Source organism: Esox lucius, chromosome 6 (genome assembly GCF_011004845.1).
Source record: "Esox lucius isolate fEsoLuc1 chromosome 6, fEsoLuc1.pri, whole genome shotgun sequence".
NCBI classification, from domain to species: Eukaryota; Metazoa; Chordata; class Actinopteri; order Esociformes; family Esocidae; genus Esox; species Esox lucius.
In genome coordinates, this window is record NC_047574.1 from 23,681,352 (window position 1) to 23,706,533 (window position 25,182).

General features: G+C 40.0%; 4 protein-coding genes and 1 long non-coding RNA gene across 6 annotated transcripts in view; 1 reads left to right on the forward strand and 4 right to left on the reverse strand.

Moving 5' to 3' along the window:
• The window catches only part of si:ch211-250c4.3 (uncharacterized protein LOC100535981 homolog), a 28,598-nt gene extending 27,306 nt beyond the window's left edge, over positions 1–1,292 (reverse strand). The window contains exon 1 of the mRNA XM_010870288.3: positions 899–1,292. Within this exon, the coding sequence (XP_010868590.2) occupies positions 899–977 (79 nt within the window). The 5' untranslated portion in view covers positions 978–1,292. The remainder of the gene's footprint in view (positions 1–898) is intronic.
• An 8,683-nt stretch (positions 1,293–9,975) lies between these two features.
• Positions 9,976–11,385, reverse strand: LOC114839413. The gene is made up of 2 exons (XM_034292917.1): positions 10,271–11,385; positions 9,976–10,148 (listed from the first exon to the last, which is right to left on the reverse strand). Exons 1-2 carry the CDS (start codon positions 11,262–11,264, stop codon positions 10,135–10,137), a joined length of 1,008 nt encoding a protein of 335 aa, XP_034148808.1. The 5' UTR covers positions 11,265–11,385; the 3' UTR covers positions 9,976–10,134.
• Positions 11,386–11,556: 171 nt separating this feature from the next.
• Positions 11,557–13,190, reverse strand: LOC117594594 (translation initiation factor IF-2-like). The gene is made up of 3 exons (XM_034292835.1): positions 13,017–13,190; positions 11,853–12,382; positions 11,557–11,694 (listed from the first exon to the last, which is right to left on the reverse strand). The coding sequence occupies exons 2-3, from the start codon at positions 12,336–12,338 to the stop codon at positions 11,557–11,559; spliced, it is 624 nt and encodes a 207-aa protein (XP_034148726.1). The 5' UTR covers positions 12,339–12,382; positions 13,017–13,190.
• Positions 13,191–15,479: 2,289 nt separating this feature from the next.
• On the forward strand, positions 15,480–15,961 carry LOC114839409. Its single transcript, XR_003781871.2, has 3 exons — positions 15,480–15,520; positions 15,623–15,700; positions 15,798–15,961. It is a non-coding gene; the product is annotated as an uncharacterized LOC114839409 (long non-coding RNA).
• A 4,906-nt stretch (positions 15,962–20,867) lies between these two features.
• Positions 20,868–24,659, reverse strand: LOC114839440 (trichohyalin-like). Of its 2 annotated transcripts, none has more exons than XM_034292893.1 (5): positions 24,280–24,659; positions 22,784–23,313; positions 22,488–22,586; positions 21,163–22,333; positions 20,868–21,040 (listed from the first exon to the last, which is right to left on the reverse strand). In XM_034292893.1, exons 2-5 carry the CDS (start codon positions 23,267–23,269, stop codon positions 21,027–21,029), a joined length of 1,770 nt encoding a protein of 589 aa, XP_034148784.1. In that variant the 5' UTR covers positions 23,270–23,313; positions 24,280–24,659; the 3' UTR covers positions 20,868–21,026. The 2 variants fall into 2 exon arrangements, with proteins under 2 accessions (XP_034148784.1, XP_034148783.1); XM_034292892.1 differs by lacking the exon at positions 24,280–24,659 and adding an exon at positions 23,948–24,118.
• Positions 24,660–25,182: the final 523 nt, after the last annotated feature.

The window sequence follows — 25,182 nt, forward strand, 5'->3', positions numbered from 1 at the left end:
CAAATCACTTGGTTTTGCATTGTAATATTCATACAAACTTTTGTCTGCGGATTTACTAAAACTATAATATTTTCCAATTACCCCAGACACCACAGTTCCTTGGAATATGAATCAGAACCATATTCCCAGCAGTCATAACAGCCCTCTAAAAGTGTATTACTTCAAGGCACTGAAGTCTTGAAAGAGTCAACCTTACTTTTGGTGGCGCATCTAAGGTCCTTTTTTGGGGGGCAAACGGTAAACGGAAGAAGATAAGGTGTGAACGTTTTACCTCTCCCCAGTGAGAACGTGAAAATAGGCTAGTCAGTCTATGTATTATTTAGTCCAGGTCTCTCCAACACAAAGAGCGGTGCAGTGTGTCAAGTTCCGCATGTAGCACCTGCCGATTCACAGAGGTAATGAGTCTGTCGGCACAAGATGTTGAAAAGACCTCTTTCTATGTCTGGTTGAAAAGCCGTCTTTCAAATAATTTTGCTCAGTGGGTTGCACTTAATATTCCACAGCTTGAAATATTTCACATCTGCCACAAAATCCTCCTAATTAGTTAGAATGACCTGGGGTTCCACTTTACTCTCCTCTATTTACTGAGAAAGGGTTACTGAGCATGTGCCCATTTTACTGTATATCTGTATACATTAGGGGGTGGTTTAGGACGTGTATGTGTAATGAGACGATTAGTCTCCAAAAATCCAGACACCATAAATAGCCCTGTGCTGATGAAGACACCCTCTACATTTAGGCTGAAACTGCTCCTCTGTCTCAAACCACAAAAACACATTCAGCAGACACTGTAATTATAATTTGTGCCGGCAAATCCAGCTGGTACAGGCAGCTGACAGGATGGCACCGCATGATGGCACAACAGACACAGACCGTTTCAACATGAAGAGCACGGTACCTTTCCTCCATGGTGTTAGAATGGCGAATGACTTCTGCCAGCTGAACACCATACTGGCCTTAGTCCTCCTCCGGCTCATTCAAGTAATTCCACAGCTTCGGCAACTTCTGAACAAGTGGACAAAACACCCCCTAATCCACAGCCCGAAAAAACTAAAACAGTCAGGCACTCCTCATCGCGTCTTGTTATTGGGGTTATTTTTGCCTCAGTCAAGCTAAGCTGAGGCTTTTGAAAGTAAAGTGTTCAGTGCTGCGAGACGTGTCGGCTGTTGGTGGCTGAGCTGATGCTGTCCCCTGTTTGGTTCATGGCTCCTTCCTGCTGCCTATCTGTCCGCCAGTCTGTCTTGTAGCATGCCTGCCTGTGGCTTGATGTGTGAGTGTGTCCGTGAGCTTCACTCCACCATGTGAACAGAGAGAGGGGGCTGGTTCCTAGCACAGCACACCCCTATCACGGGCCCAACACTGGGAGGAGTGGCAGCCAGCCAGGAGGAGGAGGGAGGGAGGGAAGGAGGACCTAGACTAGGGAGACGGTTGGAACTCTGATTTAGTCTGAGTGTAAACATGAGAGAATTGTTACAGGTTGAGAGAAAGAGACAGATAAAAGCAGACGGATTAGATTTGCAGATATGTTATTATTCACTGAAATGTAGGAGTACTTTTATCCACTTTGTCAAAAGAAAATGAAATGGATATGTTTCCCTTCTGCCTTTCAGTATAGAGACAGGGCAGAGAGTGTGCTTTGCTGTCTTTCATGTGGGCCAAGAAATACCAAAGGAATATGGATCAGATGATCAGTCTCACATAAAGGTTCCTAATCCACTTTGACACAAAAAAGAGTCCTTGAAAAGATTGTTGACTAGAGAACTCAAATGTTAACCCATTGTTAAAGGCAAGCTGTATCTGCTAAAATATTAGCTCACATCTCAACGAGACAATGGATCTGTCAATGTTTTACAACACGACAAGCTTGCTACTGCTACTATTAATCAATGATTGCCAATGGGAGACATTTGAAAACATTCCATATATTGCAATATTATTTACACATTGTTGGATACCATCCAGTCCCCGCTTATTAAAACAAGACCTTCTCCTGTTTTTCCTCTATCTGGAAAACAAAACAAGGTGATGGAATTCAGACACACCCATACACTTGCTGTATTCAGTTGGGACCCTGAATACATTTATCCCTTAAACAAATGTCTCTCATTCTCTCTTTCTCTTTTCCTCTATTTCAACCACCAACTTATTTATTTTGGTCTTTCTCGATGAGGGGTGGACTCGCGTTGCCTGTTGGGATGCTTTTGTTACTTTCCATTAAACTGTTCCAGGTCAAAATAGCTAAAGACTTAGAGTTATTAGGAAAATAAACCATTTGGTTAATTGATTGTTGGGATGGAAATATTACGTATTATTTCTGAATGTACAACCCCATTTCCAAAAAAGTTTGGAAACCGTGTAAAATGCAAAGAAAAACAGAATGCAATGATGTAATCGTGTAATCCCTATTGTCAATACAAAATACAAAGACATCTTATCAAATGTTGAAACTGAAAATGTAAATACATGCCCACTTAGAATTTGATGCCAGCAACAATCTTCAAAAAAGCTGTGACTGGAAAAGTTGTGTAACACAGTTCAAAAGCCAGCCTCCGTAATAATATGTGGCTGCATTAGTGCACATTCACATCATGGGTGACTTGCACATCTGGGAAGGTACCATTAATGCTGAACAATATAAACAGATTTTGGAGCAGCATATGCTGTCATCCAGACTCAGTCTTTTTCAGGGAAGGCCTTGCTTATTTCAGCAAGACAGTGCCAAATCACATTCTGCATGTATTATAAAAGCATGGCTCCATAGTAAAAGAGTCCGGGTGCTAAATTGGCTTGCCTGCAGTCCCGGCCTGTCCCCCATTGAAAATATTTGGCACATTTTGAAACGAAAAATACCACCCTAACAACGGCATTTCACCATTATCAGCACCCCCTGACCAAAATATATTCCCCTGGCCATGTTCAAAGACCCTGTCATTTGTATCAGATTTTTTAAATTCTGAAATATCTACAGTAAACTCCAACTGGGGGAGTGACACATTTAGTTTTTGGTTTGTGTTCCAGCTTTTTGGATTGGATAAGACACAATGGCTATTAAGTTAAAGTGCATATAGTCAGAGTTAATTTGAAGTTATTCTCATATATTTAGAAAATACAGCACATTTGTAGTTTTGAACTAAATAGAAATATATTGTGCAGTCAGATAAAACCAAAATACCTCGAAACTCATTGGACTCGGTTTCATCTTGTAACAAGACAATAACCTCAACCACATTGCCACAGCTAATACAGACCTTTTGGCATTTAAACACCTTTACAACTTCTGAAAGCATACCAATGGCTAGTAGCACCTGAACAGGAATACTTTCCCACAGATGTTCTTTATTTTGCTCCAGAAAACAATCTACCCATATTTCCCATGACCTGCTGCTGTCTCATTTGTCCTCGGTGATATTGTTTAACACTGGGAATAAAAAACACAAGTACTCCCCTCACTGCTGGGGACATTGTCACAAGTAAGATAATGAGATGTGCAAGCACAGTTTTGAGCCAAGATAAATACGATTTTGTTCATGATTTCCACAAGAGAAAACTACTATGTGTGTACTAATGTGGAGTTAGCATAAAAATGAGTTTTCTTGGAATGTTTTCAACTGGACTTTCGCAAACACTCTTGTTGGTCTTGGATCTGAATTGAATCTTTCTCTGCAGGTTTTATACTGATTATTTCAACGTGTTACATACTGTTGACCTAGAAGACTTTTTACAGGATCGTTGCATGCTGTTTTTGGACCACCTTATTAGCTAGTTTAAAATGTCACAAAAAAGGTTTATTTTCAATCAGCAAATAAAAGACAAAACATGTAACTTTGGGCCTCAATAACTCACAGACCAAGGGTCCCATTGATTCCACCTGTAGTACAAAGGACGTGGGATTTGGATCTCAGATATTTACTTTTATTCACATCACATATCATTGTCCAACAATTTGCATGACAATCTTTTGATGTAACAATTGTCTATAATTACTAGATTAGTCACGTATGGAGTTCTGATGGCACGTGGAAAAGGAAAACATAACAGAAGAGGTCATCAGTGACCCATTCAACCTTTGTTTCTTTAATCCAGATCTATTCCATCCATGAGGTCACATAGATCAGATTAAGTCCAACATTGAAAACAAGTATCCTTCTCCATTCCCTCAGGATGACTCAAGTCTTCCCTTGTTACTGTTGGCTAAATATCATACCATATGGCTTGGATTATCACTATAACTGTAATCTAAAGCTCAAGGCACTTGCATTATAACATCAAATGTGTGGGGGAAAAATAGGTGTGGGGGAAAAATATTCTGAATTTGTTTTTTAAAAATTCAACAAGAAAGCAAAGGCATGTACTGTATTTATAGATTATCATGGACCAATGACAATGCCACTCTCCAGACATGACATCTCTGAATGGCTAGTCAGAGCTACTGTGGGGATCACAGATTAACTACACTTACAGTAAGCAGGATTTGTGTTAAGTCTGAAGATACTAACACTCTGATGGTTCACAATTTAGATGCAGGGAACTGACAGGCCAAAACGTATAAAGTGGAAAACAAAGTTGTACTCTTCACTTGCCTGAGCTCGTCAGGCCAGGCAGCCTGTAATTAAGTGTACCTAGGAACGGGAAATGACGGAGCGGTTTGTTTTTTTAACAACAGGCGTTCCAACAGAGACGTGGATTCAGAAAGTTAGGACCTATATGAAAAACAAGACAAGCAAAACCCAAAAATGTGGTGTTTTGACATATAACATACCCAGAAATGTTGTCATTCTGCATATTATTTTCATAATGAGGCACATGTACAGTACCTTCAAGAGTCTCGTCTGTCTCAATCCTCATTTGAATGTTTACCTTCACTCTGGACCTTTCACAGTCGTAAAACTTGGCCACAGATAAATTGTTAGAAGTTACATTTCTGAGAGGACAATAGGGCAGACGTTTTGTAAAATTGGTCAAGTTCATCCCACTCCTGAGAATCTCACTTCTAAGACAGCACTAGCTTACTGATGTTTAGAAATGACCTGGAACCTGTATATCTTGGCACATCTGTAGAATTCTTACAGTCAGAGAAGATTCTTAGATAAACATAACCACGTGAGTCTCTAAATGTGCACTGTTCTGTTGAATTAATACTCTGGGTCAGTTGGATCACAGGGGATGATTTGTTCCGTTAGACCATGCTCCAGATGTTCCGGTCCCATCTGGGTCAACCTTTGGTGCAGGCCCCTGAAGAACACACTATGAAGAGGATGTTCACAGGTGGTACTGTATGCTTGAAACGTTTAGCCCCACAAGACCCTTCCATTGTATCTCTGTGTTGCTTTTATTTGATCATTTCCTTTTTTTTATTCAGATGAGGTCAGGGGGATGGTTACTGTGGAAATGTGTGGCGGACAGCATGTTCACCCCTGTAGACCGCCAGCTGCACTTTCAATCACAAGCAGACGGCCATCCTCATTTGCCCAAGAGACCGAGACAAATATGTCAATGGAACAGACACCAAAGTCATCTCGCTCACTGCGACAGCCTGCCAATAAAATGGCCTTCACCACACACAGGTCTGACACTTTGGTTTGGTCATTATCATTTTTTTTCTTTTGTTTACAATTTGGACTCCCATGTGTTTGTAGGGTGGGAGAGAAACAACATCCGTGATCATATCTGCTAGTTAGGCTGGTTTCCTTAAGAGCACTTTTGGACAATTACTGGATGAACATAAAAGGAGGTGAATGCTGACTAACCTAAGAATAAACCAATTTAGGGTTGTTTTTTCTGTTGGTCAGAAGATCAAAGAGAAGTTCCTTGTTTCTTGAGGTAATGCCTTAATGTACAACAGTATGCCTGCACAATACTTTCAGAAACTGGGTCAAAGACAGAAAGAGAAAGAGAGAGATGGATGGCAAGAGATGAACTCAGTAATGTGATTATTGTCCATGTTATCGTAACGCATTCTGACTGCTTTTAATAAATCAGAACTATGTGTCTAGTGTGTTTGAGCTAAACAAACATACGCATGAACTCTTAAAAGCTGAAAATACTGGGTATGTCATTGGTCAATGACACACCTTTAACCTGAAATAATAAAACCCTTTACATGACCCATACTATTATTTTTATTTGTAGTAGTACATACAACACTCTTTCCAAAAAAGTTGGGACGCTGTGTAAAATATCCCATTTTACACAGCATCCCAACTTTTATTTAATAAACCCTATATTCAATAAAAAGAAATAGGACAACATATCAAATGTTAAATCTGAGAAATGCTATTGTTTCTTGAAAAATATATGCCCTCTTTGAATTTGATGCCGGCAACACATTTCAAAAAAGCTGAGACAAGGGCAACAAAATACTGGAAAAGTTGTGTAAAGCTAGAAAACAGAACATCTCACAACTAATTATGTTAACTGGCAACAGGTCAGTAACATGATTAGGTATTAAATAAAAGCATCCCAGAGAGGAAGAGTCTTTCATTAGTGAAGATGGGGAGGGTTTCGTCATTCTGTGAAAAACTGTGCAGGCAAATAGTGCAACTGTTCAAGAACGTTTGGAGATCTCATAATCTATGGTACCTGTATATCCGGAGAATTCTCTGAACACAAGGGACAAGGCCAAAAACAAATATTGGATGACTGTGATCTTCAGGCACTCAGGCAGCACTGTATTAAAAACGAACATGATTGTGTAGTGGACATCACTGCATGGGCTCAGGAACACCTCTGAAAACCACTCTGTGAACACAGTACGTCACTGCATCCACAAATGCTAGTTAACACTCTACCATGAAAAGAAGAAACCAGATATAAACAAGATCCACCAATGCAATGCAAAGAAGAATCCATAAATAAACAAGATCCAGAAACGCTGCTGCCTTCTCTGGGCCTGAGTTCATTTAAGATGGAGGAGAAGTGGAAAACTATCCTGAGGTCTGACGAATCAAAATAGTTTTTTTGAACCATGAAAGCTGCATCCTCTGAGCTAAAGAAGAGAGGGACCATCCGGCTTGTTATCAGCACACAATTCAAAAGCCAGCATCTGTGATAGTATGGGGGTGCATTAGTGCACATGGCATGGATGACATCTGATGACAGCTGAAATCCTATTTCAAGCAAGAATGGGAAATTTCACTTTCAAAACTACAGCAATAGGTCTCCTCAGTTCCCAAACACTTACGGTGTATTGTTAAAAGAAGAGATGATGCAACACAGAGGTAAACATGCGACTGGGCCAACTTCTTTGAAACATTTTGCTGGCATCCAATTCAAAATGGGCATGTATTTTTCTCATAAGAATACAATTTCTCAGGTTTCAACATTTGATATGATGTCTTCGTACTATTTTCAATTAAATATAGGGATACATGATTTGCACATCATTACATTCTGTTTTTATATGGATTTTACGCAGCGTCTCAACTTTTTAGGAAACAGGGTTGTAGTTGTAGTAGTAGTAGTAGTAGAGGTTTGTGAGAAATTATTTACACAATGTAGGTAAACAATTTGCTTCATGATGTATTTTAGGAGATTTCCCATCCCAAAGTTCAACACCCCTTTACCAATAAACAAATTTCACAGAAAGTCCTATATTATGCTGTCACACATCACCAAATAACCATTATTCCCTGTAACTGGAACCTGCATGTCTCTCAGACAGTGTGTAAGTCTATACCTACTGTGCTTGTCTTTTAGTCTCTAAAGTTATGGTGAGGAGGGATGCCCTTGATGTGTCCAGAACAAAGACCCAGACAAGTTGTTTCTTGCATGTTACTCTCTTAGTTGAGGGTTCAGTGAAAAAACAACATAAAAAGGAATTAACATGAGGCTTTGATGGAAGTCATTGAAACATGGTGGGAGGCTTTGAGTAAACAACAACTGGTCATGTATGTATGAGTATAAATAAAAGAGTTTAGGACCATGTCCATGCCTTACTAATTAAGTACACACATCTCACAGTACAGGGGACGAAGAAATTGAGTTGAGGAGCCTTTAGCTAAACTAACTGACTGGGCGATGAAATGGAGGAAATGGGTTAATGGGTCGTTTCCATGTGATTACAACTAGCAGAGTCTTGTTGATAACGTAACAGATAACATGGCTTTTCTTCCCACCTTCAGTGTGTGTGTGGTCAAAGCATGTACGTGCTTACCCAACAATGAGTATTTTTACCATAGTAATGGTTTCTTCCTGAGTGTGGGGACGTGTCATCATGGGGTTACAGAGTATTTTTTCTCTGTTTCTTACTAACCAGTATGACTCCTTTAAAATCAGATGTGATTGTGTATTTTTGTGCAATACAAATTAATGTTTTTTTACCCATGATGATTCATTTGTGTCCAATCTCAATCAGAAATAAATAAAACGTCCCTGTGGTAAAAAACAGGTCATTAGTGTAGACGGTTAGAAGGTTATGACTAGTGGTTGTCTACATTGTAAAAGTGCAAACAAAAAGCTGAACTATTTTTTTCTGTGGCAGAGGATGTGATACAGTGAAGGAGAGTTATTTTAACAAGTAAGTGCTTATAATAACAAGAAAAGATACAAATGACTGCTGAAGATGCACATCTCAAAATGATACAAAGGTAACAACAGCCTAATCAAATATTAAGCTAAGGTGCCATGAATTGTTTTTTACATTACGTAAGTAAGAGAGGGACACATATCTTAGTATCTTCAGATCTAATGAAGGAAAGCTGAGTGAAGAGAACCCAAAAACACTTCATTATATGTTACTTTACTACTTGCATAACTTATCAGAAGGAAAAGTTTTAGGCTAATGTGTCCCTAAAAAGTGCCAGAGATTATCTTCATGTCCTGGCTGGGGGCCTTTAGGCATCTCTATGCACCTGGGGGCTATAGTCAGGACCTGACCACAGAGGTGCCTCTAGGCATCAAAATCAGTCTTGTAAATGTTGGAGGCAGAATTCCACCCATTGCCCATTTAATACAGAAAATGAGTCCAGCCTTGCTAAATGGATCAAAATCTCTAGAATATGAATGTCAAGCTACATCTGATTGTCTGGGTCTTCTGTTTCCTGACAGATAGACAACAGAAGATCAGATTCAATGGCTACTTAAAGCTTTTTCCAGAACAATCACTAGGTTCTGTAATCTTGTCTGGCATTTACTCTGTCCATCAGAGTCGTTGCAATGATCACAATACAAATGGAGCTTAGCCCCCACCCCGCCCCCTCCGGGACAGAAAGTACAGGGTTTTGAATGAACATGAGGAAAATGCTGATGTACATGCTAGCGGCCTACACGCCTACATTGTCATAATGCGCGACTGGAATTACAGATGAATTGATCCGAATGTTTTTGTTTTTTTGGTCAATTTGTGATCCAGGGCTACATCCCGGGACACCCAGGCCTAACGACACCACTGCTGTACACCAATGACTATAGGAGAGTTGGAGGATTGTTAAGCAACATGTACAAAACTCCTTAACTCCTGAATATGTATTTGTGTTGTACAGGTATACTGTTTACCCGAGGTTGTATAGAATGCTCATGTTTCCTAATTCTGCAGAAACATTTAATTTCTGTGGAATTTGAAGACAAATCCAGTGACTGTAAGTCCCTCGTATAAATATGGAGAATTTTACCTGGTAAGCCAATTCAGAACCAATTCTCTTTTTTGCAATGATAACCTGGCCCAAAATAATGACTAAAATGTAACAGTAGCTATCTCAGCAGACCAAGGTTGCTCTTTAGGAGATAACCTGCTCCGCTAAAACATTTGAGAAACATGTGAATTGTATAAATAATGAGAAAATAAAATGACATGGTTTCCATTTACATAAGAAACCATGCTAATAAGATACAATTTTAGCCAAGGCATAGGCCAATGATACCTCAGTCTAATCATAACACATGTGAAAGAGCAATATTTAGCATATTAGGTAAATCATCGAGCCTGTCTGACAGAATATAGAACCAAGCCTCAGTGACAAAACAACGTAGGTCTTTTAATAATGAAAAGAGTGCTGAAAACCAACAATAGAATGAGTAGGATGAAGAGAAAGGAAAAGTAACAGAAACAAAGAAAACATATTTTGGTTACAAGGATCTTTTTTTTGAGGAGAGCTGAGTTCAGTCAGTCTTCTAAAAGAGTTGAGTTCAGTCAGTCTTCTAAAACACCCGGTCTGAAAAATACAACCATTTAAATCAGTAAACTAGAATGCATACACATTTAGCTGAAGTAAAAACCCATGATATTACATCAGTCCATGTGACTATTTGGACGTGAAACAAAATAGAAATATACCTATTTTTGAAGAAATAATATCAACAACACTCTTGATGTTTTTTCCCCCATCTTCAATAGCCTTTGGTCCTCTCTGCATCTTCTTAATCTGTTTCTTTTCCCCTTTTGACTTCTCCCACTCCAACCACTGGCACTCAGCCTTCCTTCGCTGTGCTTCGGCCTTCATGAGCTTGGTCCTCTTCTTATCTTCCCACTCTGCACGGTTCACTGTAACATAGTCTCCCAGACACCAGCTGTACACTTCCTTGTCTCCTTTGTGCTCCTCATTGTAGTAGGTGCGTTCAATTCCCTGCTGATATTTCTCCTTAACCATCCCATTAATCCAGCCAATCAGTTGTCGGCGCTTGCTTTTATTCTTCTTGGGAGGTTGGTGAACCTCTTCCTTTGTGAGGTTTTTTCTCTCCTGCTGGAAACTTGGTTGTCTTTCTTTATTACTGAGGGGGGAGGAACAGTTGAATCCCGCTGGAAGCTCACTGGTCCCCTCTTCTTCCTCTTCTGCCATGAGGAACTTCTTCGGGTTGCTCTGCAGCTGTGCCAAATGCTTACTCTGCTGGGCTTCGAAGGACTCTTCTGGGGCCTTGCGTTTCACCTCCTCTTCCTGTTCGAAGAGCCTGTGCTTAGCCTCCTGTATCTCAATGTAAGGGATGATTCTACCTTTGTAGGTCACCTCCACATCCACACTCTCATTCTCATCCATTTCAATGTCTAGGATCTCCCACTCAGGAATGATCTCAGGCTCATGAGCTTGGTGTTGGATGGGGTCACTGCTCAGGTCCTCATTGTGAAGGCAGCAGTCAAGTTCTATGTCAGCTTTGGGTCTTGGCTTGCAGTTAATGAGCCGTGGCACTGGCACAGACACGGCAGGATCCCAGCTCTTCAGGGCTTTTTCACTCTGCACTGTCTCCAGGTAGTTCTCCTTCTCACCTTGACGTGTTCTCTCCAAGGCTCTCTGTCTCACCTCCTCCATCCTTTGTTCCTTTTCTTTTGTGTTCATTTTGGGCTGCTTCTTTCCCCCAATATTCTCCAATCTCTTTATCTTTCTCTTTTGGTCAATCTCTCTCTGTTGCTCTTCTGCCTGCCTATCTGTCTGTCTCTGCCTATCAAAGCCTTGTTGTCTTCTCCTTTCAATTTCTCTGTTTCTTAGTTTTTTAAATGTCTCTTTGTCATCATCCTTAAAAAAAACAACAAGCATTAACAACCTTTACTTAAAAATGCAACTATGACACAGAACCTATACACAGCTTATACAATCCTTTATTACTAAGTTCCACTTACAGGAAACGGTACTAAAAGTACATGAATCTCAAAAGTATATTCTTCCTTGCTTTTTCTTTCTGAGATGTTGTGTCCTGCTGTCCAGTCTCATTGCTCTCTGATGTAATGTCTTTCTGGAACTGGGCCTCCATTTCAATCTCTGGCACTTTCTGTAATTAAAATAATGACATGGTTTATCAACAAATATTCAAATGTCCATTTTGAGGCCACCACATCAGATTCTATTTTACTGCTACTACTACTACTACGACTACTACTACTACTACTACTACTACTACTACTACTAGTGTTTTATCATTTTTCTTACTTGATCTCTGATTTTCTCAAACTGGGCATGCCCTTCCCTAAAGGCTTTGTTCATCCAGTCTGTCCTCAGTTTAACCTCTCTCTTGATTTGATTCCTGAAATCTTCCATCTCAGTTTTCTTCTTGTTTTCTATTTCAAGCAGGGCCTCTTTCATTTTCTCCTCATACTCTTTCTCCATCCTCTGCCTTAATGCATACTCAATCTTTCTGGCCATCTTGCGACATTTCTCCAGTTCTCCTTCTTTTGCCATCTCTTTCTCTCTTTCTAGATCTTTCCTTTTCCCCATCTCTAATTGTATCTTCTTCCGACATCTCTCCTTGAGGATCTCCATTGCCTCTTGGGCTTGTTCAGCATCGGCTACTTTCTCCTCCTCCATCTGATGGAGCACTTGTCTCAATCTCAGGATCTTGCTCTCCATATCTTGGTGGAGGGGGTTGTTGCAGCTTGTAATAGCAGTTAGCGTATTTCTTTCCATAGTTTTATCCATAAGTCCAGTCAAACTTTCAAGCAACAGGTCACATCACATCACTCCTGTTATAAAACATGAGAAAAACATCTGTGATCTGTCTTTTACCATGTCTCCTACCTAGCTTGATGGATCTGGGCCATCTGATTGGCTGTATGCTAATTTGTCCGATGGCCATAGGGCCTCTGTTACCTTATCAATGGCACAGCATCACATTTCACATTTTGTTTTATGGTTTGTAGTCAAACAAATCTTCTATTTGCTTACTTTACTTATCCAACTGTCAGATAACCGGATATAAATTTGAGCTTTTGTAAACCAGAATCACCCATCTCTCAACTAATGTCCTGTCTAATGACCACCATTTGGCATTCATTTTGTGATTCACTTACAAAGTGTCATTGTCATTGTATTGACCTGAACCTGACAATGATCTTCATTGATTTTTGCCACACCCACAAATGCTCTGATTGGTTCTTGGCTAGTTTAAGGCTATAAGATACAAAAATTAACCATAGAGTATCATCTTCCACATAACCATGACACACAGTGTCTTAACTAAATGTCATTTGTAATTGTACAGTTAAAAAAGCTTAACATGGACTGTATTATAGTGCTATAACCTGCTATACCTCTAGAATAAAAGTAGCCCATATTGTTATTGTACCAAATAAGGGATATTAAGACCAATCTACTCACCAACACCAAGTCATTCAAGGAAATGTATCGCTTTTTCCTACTACACAAGTTACAACCTTCTTATTCTATTGGTTCATTTATGACATCACAATCACTTTGAAATCATGCATCAACAACCTTGGTTTCCATGACGACTGATGTATAGAATTTAGAGTGAAGTGCCTTGAAGTCTTAAAGTACATTCTGTAACTGATGTGCTCTCTAGCTTCTGATGTAGTGCTTTGTGACCTGTTGGTCATTTCATGAGACAAAGGTTTACAGCAGAACTTCAAAATTGTTTCATTTCTGCTACAACCTAACCCGGTTCAAAAGGAAATCCCTCCAGCTCCTTACCTTTCATTGACATTTGGATATTATTTCTGCAAAGTCACGCAGTGGTTTTATGATGCAATCCTGTTTTTGCCAAGTTGTTGTTAATCATTGTTAAAATGTTTTCATTTTTTTGGTACTATCAGAGGTATTATTTCTCTCTTCATGCTCCATCATATATTTTCACACAGTGCCCTTTACTTTGGAAATTCCTGCAGTACACAAATACAAGATTCAAAGTTTTTAAAGGCATCCCATTCTGTGTCCTTGGGTTGAACAAGCTTGGTTACATTTGTGAGTGCAGATCTTTGGAACAAGGACCTGTTGTGTATTGTTGTGGATCTGGTCCTGGGTAGAGTTATCAGACAGAAAAAGTACAATGGGCCATTTGACTTGGCGCCGATTGTCCAAAGACTTCAGTCACCTATTGAAGTCATGCCTCTTATGAGTGATCATATGCGTTGTCGTATATGAAATGTCCAAACTTGCAAACAAATCATTGGTCTATAAGACAAAATAAATATGACCTGTTGTAATCTATAGTAAGAGAGAGGAATGCGTCCCTCTTCTACAACGACCTGCTGCACACTGGAACCTCGTTTCGATTTAGATTGTGATTGGTGGTTTGAGACAGGATCAAGTCAGTGTTTCAGTCTAAAACATTATGGAACCTTTCTTCTATGTGAATTAAAGAAACACTATGTTGCAAATGTGTCCTATAACAACAGCAAATCGCAAGTGAATAACCATAGAGCTTGGCTGTGTCCGCCAGGCATGTCTGTTGAGAGAAAAATCCTACTACCCAGATAGCAAAAAATATCCGCACGTCTTCTTTTTTTTTGCCGCCGGCCCTAAACTGTCGGCTATCGGTGCGTCCTGCTGGCGGGGATGAAACGTTTGCCGCCGAATACGTTACTCCCATTTCTTGCGAGATGCCGCCGGAGGTCTGACTGCTTCATTTTCTCTGGCGGTCGCCTCGGCCTAATGGACCGCGTCCGTCTGGCGGCAAGCCGCTTTTAAATACAAGTTTACTCTCAAAATCGACCAGCCATGTTGGTTTGGACACACATTCGCATCAGTTCCTCGCTCAATCGCGAGTTACTACAGCCTGCAGTTTGCTAGCTAGCAAAGTCATCGACTACCATCCTTTAAGTAAGTACATGTTTCCCTTTTGTGTAACGCAATATTATGTTTACATTGTTTTTAGTTTATATATTTAAAATGTGTAGTCATCTTTGTTCTTGCCTAACTAGCTAAAGTAGCCTTGTTTACGCAATGTTGCTAGTACATGTAGAATTTTAACGAGCTATAGGTAGCAAAAGCTTTACATCTAGCAACACTAAGTTAAACTTTTAGTGTTTTCTTACAAAAATAACGATGTATATATGTTGTTTAAATTATTTTGTTTGCCTGAACAAGTATGCTGCTAGTCCAGTAGCTAGAGTGGTTAGTAAGTGTTAGCTAGCACATGCTGTTTTGCCTTTGTTACAGTACACACGGTGGCTAGCAAGTTTTGTGCTGTGTTGCTACTGTACTGGATTTAAGGCGATTGTGATTTCTAATTCGCTGTACTTTTTATGTTTGAGGAAAATTCTGTGTTCACTTGAATCACAACACTCAATGAATACATTTGATTTTTTAACCATTTCTCTGTTCCACATTTGGCTGATAATGTTTCCCCCCCACAGCATAGCTACTGTATATTCCTAACGTTAACAATCCGGTTTTGTTCACGTTTTCTTGCAGATACCTTGGCCAGAGCATAACCGGTTATCTTCACCCAAGAGACCTACTGTTGGTCAATCGTTTTGGCTTTAAAGGTAAATGCATTTTTAGTCACAATGTCTAGTTACTGGGCCAAAAGGAAAATCTGATTGAAAAGAGTTGAAAGGGACAAACAGGACATTCACTTGACGTTTTTTGTCTTGGAAACTATTGCTTCTATTTAAGATTAGGAATCCTTTTATGCATATTCTGTTTTTCATTAGGGCACTTGACTTTCTGGATAAAATGTGTCGAGGTGTGTTGTACATTCCATTAGCTTTGCACAGTTCAATTATTGGTTCATTACTGAATATGCAATCTCTGCAGTGAACTTAAAGCTGTTATGTTTGTTCCCCCAGCTCGTCAAGTACTAAGCTTTACGCCCCCAGCAGCAAATTTACCCTGGCAGCATATGGGTGAAAACGCTGAAGGTATGTAATACGTTGCGCTAAACTAAGTTTTACATTTAAATCCAATTCATTAAATGTATGCAATTACTTGAAACATATTTTTACGTCAATGATTATCAATAGGAGAAAGTAATCGCTTTGTTATTGGCCCTTGGACGCCCCTGGTATCTCGTGTACAACACAAAGTATTCAGCTATGAAGGTATATTCTAGGCCTATGTCTTATTGTCCAGTGTTTTAACAGTATTGAAAATATTGCCTTTAGTAGTTGTTTTTTTATTTTCTATGTTGATTTCCAGAGACTCCAGAATGAAAACCAAGCCCTGAGGGAGGAGAACCAATTAAGCCCTGAGGGAATGCAATGCACAAACAGGTGAGAATGTGCACTCATTCTTACATTTAACGTTTTTGTGTGTAATGTAGGTTCAGAATTACCATATGCCTTTCATTTTGTAGCTTCGGATGACAGCGGCTCACTTCAAGAGCTGGTGAAGCAAGTAGGGACAATGTTGAAGACGTTTGCTCTCATTGGGCAATCGGGTACAACTTGCAAACAACACCTGTGGTTGTTAGTTTAATACCTGTACATGTAGTAGACCTAGATATAAATGTCATAGTTTAGTATTTGAGGGACCAGGACTGACTACTTTATTCTTTTATTCTGGGAACCCCCGTAGGTGCGTTACCTGAAAGGAGCATCTGACCGTGAAGGCAGAAAAAGGCGCCGCACAGCTGAGAGGGACTCACAGCCGACCCCTTAAACCTAGGCTGACTACTGACACCCCAGCATCACTGAACTGGAACACTTTCTTTATCCTGCAGTCAGTAACATCAAGAAGCCAGAAGTGCCAGACTACACTCAACATATCTTCCCTGTTCACTGTGGATTTTTATTTTTTTTGTATTTTAACTTTAGTATTGGCTTATTTCATTCCGTCAGTGCTTATCGATTCTATTATAGTTTGTAAATCCTATTTCATACCTGTTACTTGATATTGCACATTAACTAGTACCAAAATACTACTTTCATTCCGTCAGTGTGCTTAACTGTTATTCTATTAATAATAGCTTGGAAATACTATTTCATACCTCTGATACTTGATATTGCACATTACCTGGTACCAAATATTCTACTTACTCTGTTTTTAACATCAGCATTTTTCTTTCCGTCGCAGTGCTTAACTGGTATTCTATTGTTAAATATAGCTTGTAAATCTTGTGCTCCAGGTCAGCAATGCCATTATAATGATCTATTCTACTCTAGAGCTTTACTCTAAATTATTACCACTTTTCCTATTGTTAGAAATGGCTTGAAAATGTGATGTTATACCTCGATTTATTTGGTATCCTGCACATTCATTGGTACCAAATATCCTCATTACTTGTGTTTACTGGTAATTATTTTCATCCCAGAGCTGACCTCTTTATATTATTAACAATTATTGTGTTTGTGTAATAATTTGCTTGTATGGCTGTTTATTATAATTTTTAACCGAAATGTAATTGGAAACCTGCATGTTCTGCAGTGTGTATTTATATGTATCTTTTTTTCTGCCTGTTATTTATTTCAGTGATCTGATCTTGTTTGAATGACAGTTACTGTACTTTGAAATGTGGAATTAAAACACCAAATGGAAATTTGTCTGGTTTGATCAATCATTATTCTCGATAAACTGCATGCTATAAATATTATATATATAAAAGCGGCAGATCTCTCGAAAATAGCGTTTGCCGCGGAAGGTCCGCCTTCTGTATAACGGCGGTGGAATGGCGGTTGGCCCACGGGCTGGCCGCAGAACAAAGGCGGTAGGAAGGCGGCTGCCGCTGGCAGTGAGCCGGCAAACGTGTTTGCGATTAAGACATTCTGACGCTTCTACTGTCTCTGGAGGACCGCCGCTGGTCCACCGACTCATTGCTATCTAAAACAGTGCATAATGTAGCATCGAGGGTAACTGTTTTTCCTCTGAACGTGAGACAGACGTAAAAGGTTAAACGTTTAGCTTGTTTCACATGGGATTTGTCCACCAAGTGGAAGAAAGGTGAATTACAAGAGCATTAAGAGTCGCCTGAACTAGCACATCTGATTCACCTAATCAAGGCACTGATAATAAGTTCACAAATTAAATCAGGTGTCCAGGTCAGTAAAAATGTTTTACCATGGAATGGTTGTCAGTCCCAAGGAGGGCTTGCGTGGCTTGACTATTTACATTTTTTGACTATTTGACACCACCTAGTGTAGAGATCTTGCATAACAGGAAGCTGGGCCACAGTGCAGTTCAGATTACCCAGACAATGTTGTTCTCAGCATCCTCCAACCGAAGGCAGGACAGTTGAAATACGGCAACATGCAGTCCGTCAAAATGCTTCCAATGATGTAAAAATAGAACTTCTTGAGGATCTATGCAGAATATTTTCAGTCTGCTAAGTGGAAATAAGCTCTGACCTGCTCTCTTGGCAACTGTCTCAGTGTGTGTGGATCATGTTGGTGATGTTGACACCAAGGAACTTGAGCTCTCTACCTTTTCCAGTGTCTTGCTTTTTTTCTTGCCCCTTTTCTGGAATCCAGAATAAGCTCCTTTGTTGTACTGACATTGAGGGTAACAAATAATGCAAAGAAAACATATTTATATTCATTTATCAACAACAAAATACTGATGTTTGAACTTAAATCAATATTTGCTGGAATAACCCAGATTTTTTATCACAGATTTCATGCGTCTTGGCATGCTCTCCACCAGTATGTCACATTGCTGTTGGGTGACTTTATGCCACTCCTGGCACAAACATTCAAGTAGCTTGGCTTTGTTTCGTGGCTTGTGACCATCCATCTTCCTCTTGATCAAATTCCAGAGGTTTTCAATGGGGTTCAGGTCTGGAGATTGGGCAGGCCATGACAGGGTCTTGATCTGGTGGTCCTCCATCCACACCTTAATTGACCTGACTGTGTGGCATGGAGCATTGTCCTGCTGGGAAAAAACCTGTTTTCTAGCTTTGCATAACTTCAGCCCTGCCCTTAGGAGCCTGTTTCGAACCTTCATCGCTGTGCACTTCAGCCCAGCTGCTGTTTGGCATTCTTTTTGTAGGTCACTTGATGTCATCCTACGGTTGTTGAATGACATTCGATTGAGTTGACGGTCATCTCGGTCAGTGGGCAGTCGTTTTCGCCCTCTGCCACTCTGTAGTTTTGTTGTCCCCAATGTCTGTTGCTTGACCTTGTTCTTATGAACCGCCGTCTTTGACATTTTAAGGATGGAAGCAACCTGACGCTCACTGTATCCCTCTGCCAGTAAAGCCAGAATTGGACCCTTCTTTTCCTCACTCAAAGCTTTTCTTTTCAACTCTTTTGTCATGCTGAATAGTTATTTTTTTATTCTAATTACCTTTGAGGTACTACTTGCACTGTTTTGTCATCTAATTGGGGACCCTATTTAAGTTGCCCTTGGATTCCTACATTTTTGGGTCATTATTTGTGTTGTGGTTTTGCTCAGTTTGTGGTTTGCGGTGCCTTTTGTTAGTTTTGTGTGTTAAAAGGATGCATCCCTTTACTTGCTCTGTGCCTTGCGTCCTGCTTCTCGACCATGACACTTCATTGAAACTTTCTAGACGTTTTTCCATGTGGTTCTTGTTCGGTAAGAGAAGTGGACATGTCATGACATTATTTCAAATTCAGTCTTGTAAATGTTAGAGGCAGAATATTCCACACAGTGCCCATTTAATAGAGAAAATGATGCAATTTATGAACAAAGTTATGCCACACCCTATCCCACCTGTTTAAATAATTTAATTTATAAATGTATTACTTGTGCTACATTTCAATGCTTCCATTAGATGTTTAACAGTCTCTCCCACTGACTGGGAGGAATTTTGGCACCCTCTTGATGTTCTGAAGCCTTTTTAAAGAGTATCTAACGAAAAACTCTGCCGTTACTTCAAAACTGTAGTTACTGTTACTGGGTTGTGTGGTTGTCTTACCTAGCTCTCTTAGTTTGACCTAGCTGTGTTAGTTTGATATTTAATTATTTGATGCTTGTTCTCCCCCAGCAGGTATGCTCGTATGCCGAAACAGACCCACAGAAGTGTGCTTAAAAGCAACATGTGTTAATGAGGCTGTTTCATCAACAGAGACATGTCACGATGGTTTTCGAGCAGCCCAAGACATGTCAGGATGGTTTTGGAGAAGCCCAAGACATATATCTGGATGGTATTTGTGGATTGCTCTGGTGCCTTTACTACAGTCCAGCCTAGCTAAATGGATCAACATCACCAGAATATGAATGTCAAGCTACATCTGATTGTCTGGGTCTTCTGTTTCCTGACAGATAGACAACAGAAGGTCAGATTCAATGGCTACTTAAAGCTTTTTCCAGAACAATCACTAGGTTCTGTAATCTTGTCTGGCATTTACTCTGTCCATCAGAGTCGTTGCAATGATCACAATACAAATGGAGTTTAGCCCCCACCCCGCCCCCTCCGGGACAGAAAGTACAGGGTTTTGAATGAACATGAGGAAAATGCTGATGTACATGCTAGCGGCCTACACGCCTACATTGTCATAATGCGCGACTGGAATTACAGATGACTTGATCCGAATGTTTTTGTTTTTTTGGTCAATTTGTGATCCAGGGCTACATCCCGGGACACCCAGGCCTAACGACACCACTGCTGTACACCAATGACTATAGGAGAGTTGGAGGATTGTTAAGCGAGTGGAGGACTACGAAAAGGAACTAATTAACTAACTAGTTAACTAACTTTGCCTTTGACACAACATACTGAATGACCAGTATAGTACTCTGGAGAGCTTTCCCAGAATAATGAGCGCAGTTTATAGTTTAGTATCAACATCTACAAAACTCCTTAACTCCTGAATATGTATTTGTGTTGTACATTTCTGTTTACCCGAGGTTGTATAGAATGCTCATGTTTCCTAATTCTGCAGAAACATTTAATTTCTGTGGAATTTGAAGACAAATCCAGTGACTCTAAGTCCCTCGTATAAATATGGAGAATTTTACCTGGTAAGCCAATTCAGAACCAATTCTCTTTTTTGCAATGATAACCTGGCCCAAAATAATGACTAAAATGTAACAGTAGCTTTCTCAGCAGACCAAGGTTGCTCTTTAGGAGATAAAACATTTGAGAAACATGTGAATTGTATAAATAATGAGAAAATAAAATGACATGGTTTCCATTTACATAAGAAACCATGCTAATAAGATACAATTTTAGCCAAGGCATAGGCCAATGATACCTCAGTCTAATCATAACACATGTGAAAGAGCAATATTTAGCATATTAGGTAAATCATCGAGCCTGTCTGACAGAATATAGAACCAAGCCTCAGTGACAAAACAACGTAGGTCTTTTAATAATGAAAAGAGTGCTGAAAACCAACAATAGAATGAGTAGGATGAAGAGAAAGGAAAAGTAACAGAAACAAAGAAAACATATTTTGGTTACAAGGATCTTTTTTTTGAGGAGAGCTGAGTTCAGTCAGTCTTCTAAAAGAGTTGAGTTCAGTCAGTCTTCTAAAACACCCGGTCTGAAAAATACAACCATTTAAATCAGTAAACTAGAATGCATACACATTTAGCTGAAGTAAAAACCCATGATATTACATCAGTCCATGTGACTATTTGGACGTGAAACAAAATAGAAATATACCTATTTTTGAAGAAATAATATCAACAACACTCTTGATGTTTTTTCCCCCATCTTCAATAGCCTTTGGTCCTCTCTGCATCTTCTTAATCTGTTTCTTTTCCCCTTTTGACTTCTCCCACTCCAACCACTGGCACTCAGCCTTCCTTCGCTGTGCTTCGGCCTTCATGAGCTTGGTCCTCTTCTTATCTTCCCACTCTGCACGGTTCACTGTAACATAGTCTCCCAGACACCAGCTGTACACTTCCTTGTCTCCTTTGTGCTCCTCATTGTAGTAGGTGCGTTCAATTCCCTGCTGATATTTCTCCTTAACCATCCCATTAATCCAGCCAATCAGTTGTCGGCGCTTGCTTTTATTCTTCTTGGGAGGTTGGTGAACCTCTTCCTTTGTGAGGTTTTTTCTCTCCTGCTGGAAACTTGGTTGTCTTTCTTTATTACTGAGGGGGGAGGAACAGTTGAATCCCGCTGGAAGCTCACTGGTCCCCTCTTCTTCCTCTTCTGCCATGAGGAACTTCTTCGGGTTGCTCTGCAGCTGTGCCAAATGCTTACTCTGCTGGGCTTCGAAGGACTCTTCTGGGGCCTTGCGTTTCACCTCCTCTTCCTGTTCGAAGAGCCTGTGCTTAGCCTCCTGTATCTCAATGTAAGGGATGATTCTACCTTTGTAGGTCACCTCCACATCCACACTCTCATTCTCATCCATTTCAATGTCTAGGATCTCCCACTCAGGAATGATCTCAGGCTCATGAGCTTGGTGTTGGATGGGGTCACTGCTCAGGTCCTCATTGTGAAGGCAGCAGTCAAGTTCTATGTCAGCTTTGGGTCTTGGCTTGCAGTTAATGAGCCGTGGCACTGGCACAGACACGGCAGGATCCCAGCTCTTCAGGGCTTTTTCACTCTGCACTGTCTCCAGGTAGTTCTCCTTCTCACCTTGACGTGTTCTCTCCAAGGCTCTCTGTCTCACCTCCTCCATCCTTTGTTCCTTTTCTTTTGTGTTCATTTTGGGCTGCTTCTTTCCCCCAATATTCTCCAATCTCTTTATCTTTCTCTTTTGGTCAATCTCTCTCTGTTGCTCTTCTGCCTGCCTATCTGTCTGTCTCTGCCTATCAAAGCCTTGTTGTCTTCTCATTTCAATTTCTCTGTTTCTTAGTTTTTTAAATGTCTCTTTGTCATCATCCTTAAAAAAAACAACAAGCATTAACAACCTTTACTTAAAAATGCAACTATGACACAGAACCTATACACAGCTTATACAATCCTTTATTACTAAGTTCCACTTACAGGAAACGGTACTAAAAGTACAAGAATCTCAAAAGTATATTCTTCCTTGCCTTTTCTTTCTGAGATGTTGTGTCCTGCTGTCCAGTCTCATTGCTCTCTGATGTAATGTCTTTCTGGAACTGGGCCTCCATTTCAATCTCTGGCACTTTCTGTAATTAAAATAATGACATGGTTTATCAACAAATATTCAAATGTCCATTTTGAGGCCACCACATCAGATTCTATTTTACTGCTGCTGCTGCTACTACGACGACGACGACGACGACGACGACGACGACGACGACTACTACTACTACTACTACTACTACTACTACTACTACTACTAGTGTTTTATCATTTTTCTTACTTGATCTCTGATTTTCTCAAACTGGGCATGCCCTTCCCTAAAGGCTTTGTTCATCCAGTCTGTCCTCAGTTTAACCTCTCTCTTGATTTGATTCCTGAAATCTTCCATCTCAGTTTTCTTCTTGTTTTCTCTTTCAAGCAGGGCCTCTTTCATTTTCTCCTCATACTCTTTCTCCATCCTCTGCCTTAATGCATACTCAATCTTTCTGGCCATCTTGCGACATTTCTCCAGTTCTCCTTCTTTTGCCATCTCTTTCTCTCTTTCTAGATCTTTCCTTTTCCCCATCTCTAATTGTATCTTCTTCCGACATCTCTCCTTGAGGATCTCCATTGCCTCTTGGGCTCGTTCAGCATCGGCTACTTTCTCCTCCTCCATCTGATGGAGCACTTGTCTCAATCTCAGGATCTTGCTCTCCATATCTTGGTGGAGGGGGTTGTTGCAGCTTGTAATAGCAGTTAGCGTATTTCTTTCCATAGTTTTATCCATAAGTCCAGTCAAACTTTCAAGCAACAGGTCACATCACATCACTCCTGTTATAAAACATGAGAAAAACATCTGTGATCTGTCTTTAACCATGTCTCCTACCTAGCTTGATGGATCTGGGCCATCTGATTGGCTGTATGCTAATTTGTCCGATGGCCATAGGGCCTCTGTTACCTTATCAATGGCACAGCATCACATTTCACATTTTGTTTTATGGTTTGTAGTCAAACAAATCTTCTATTTGCTTACTTTACTTATCCAACTGTCAGATAACCGGATATAAATTTGAGCTTTTGTAAACCAGAATCACCCATCTCTCAACTAATGTCCTGTCTAATGACCACCATTTGGCATTCATTTTGTGATTCACTTACAAAGTGTCATTGTCATTGTATTGACCTGAACCTGACAATGATCTTCATTGATTTTTGCCACACCCACAAATGCTCTGATTGGTTCTTGGCTAGTTTAACGCTATAAGATACAAAAATTAACCATAGAGTATCATCCTCCACATAACCATGACACACAGTGTCTTAACTAAATGTCATTTGTAATTGTACAGTTAAAAAAGCTTAACATGGACTGTATTATAGTGCTATAACCTGCTATACCTCTAGAATAAAAGTAGCCCATATTGTTATTGTACCAAATAAGGGATATTAAGACCAATCTACTCACCAACACCAAGTCATTCAAGGAAATGTATCGCTTTTTCCTACTACACAAGTTACAACCTTCTTATTCTATTGGTTCATTTATGACATCACAATCACTTTGAAATCATGCATCAACAACCTTGGTTTCCATGACGACTGATGTATAGAATTTAGAGTGAAGTGCCTTGAAGTCTTAAAGTACATTCTGTAACTGATGTGCTCTCTAGCTTCTGATGTAGTGCTTTGTGACCTGTTGGTCATTTCATGAGACAAAGGTTTACAGCAGAACTTCAAATTGTTTCATTTCTGCTACAACCTAACCCGGTTCAAAAGGAAATCCCTCCAGCTCCTTACCTTTCATTGACATTTGGATATTATTTCTGCAAAGTCACGCAGTGGTTTTATGATGCAATCCTGTTTTTGCCAAGTTGTTGTTAATCATTGTTAAAATGTTTTCATTTTTTTGGTACTATCAGAGGTATTATTTCTCTCTTCATGCTCCATCATATATTTTCACACAGTGCCCTTTACTTTGGAAATTCCTGCAGTACACAAATACAAGATTCAAAGTTTTTAAAGGCATCCCATTCTGTGTCCTTGGGTTGAACAAGTTTGGTTACATTTGTGAGTGCAGATCTTTGGAACAAGGACCTGTTGTGTATTGTTGTGGATCAGGTCCTGGGTAGAGTTATCAGACAGAAAAAGTACAATGGGCCATTTGACTTGGCGACGATTGTCCAAAGACTTCAGTCACCTATTGAAGTCATGCCTCTTATGAGTGATCATATGCGTTGTCGTATATGAAATGTCCAAACTTGCAAACAAATCATTGGTCTATAAGACAAAATAAATATGACCTGTTGTAATCTATAGTAAGAGAGAGGAATGCGTCCCTCTTCTACAACGACCTGCTGCACACTGCGACCTCGTTTCGATTTGGATTGTGATTGGTGGTTATCTGTTTGAGACATGATCAAGTCAGTGTTTCAGTCTAAAACATTATGGAACCTTTCTTCTATGTGAATTAAAGAAAGACTATGTTGCAAATGTGTCCTATAACAACAGCAAATCGCAAGTGAATAACCATAGAGCTTGGCTGTGTCCGCCAGGCATGTCTGTTGAGAGAAAAATCCTACTACCCAGATAGCAAAAAATATCCGCACGTCTTCTTTTTTTTTTGCCGCCGGCCCTAAACTGTCGGCTATCGGTGCGTCCTGCTGGCGGGGATGAAACGTTTGCCGCCGAATACGTTACTCC

Excerpts from the sequence above, each read along its gene's own strand:
- LOC114839413 (XM_034292917.1), bottom strand. The coding sequence starts at position 11,264 with ATGAACACAAAAGAAAAGGAACAAAGGATGGAGGAGGTGAGACAGAGA.
- LOC117594594 (XM_034292835.1), bottom strand. The coding sequence starts at position 12,338 with ATGGATAAAACTATGGAAAGAAATACGCTAACTGCTATTACAAGCTGC. Across the intron at positions 11,695-11,852 it reads TTGAGAAAATCAGAGATCAA|AAAGTGCCAGAGATTGAAAT; the intron begins GTAAGAAAAATG and ends TTTTAATTACAG.
- LOC114839440 (XM_034292893.1), bottom strand. The coding sequence starts at position 23,269 with ATGGATAAAACTATGGAAAGAAATACGCTAACTGCTATTACAAGCTGC. Across the intron at positions 22,587-22,783 it reads TTGAGAAAATCAGAGATCAA|AAAGTGCCAGAGATTGAAAT; the intron begins GTAAGAAAAATG and ends TTTTAATTACAG. Across the intron at positions 22,334-22,487 it reads CAACATCTCAGAAAGAAAAG|GATGATGACAAAGAGACATT; the intron begins GCAAGGAAGAAT and ends GTTTTTTTTAAG.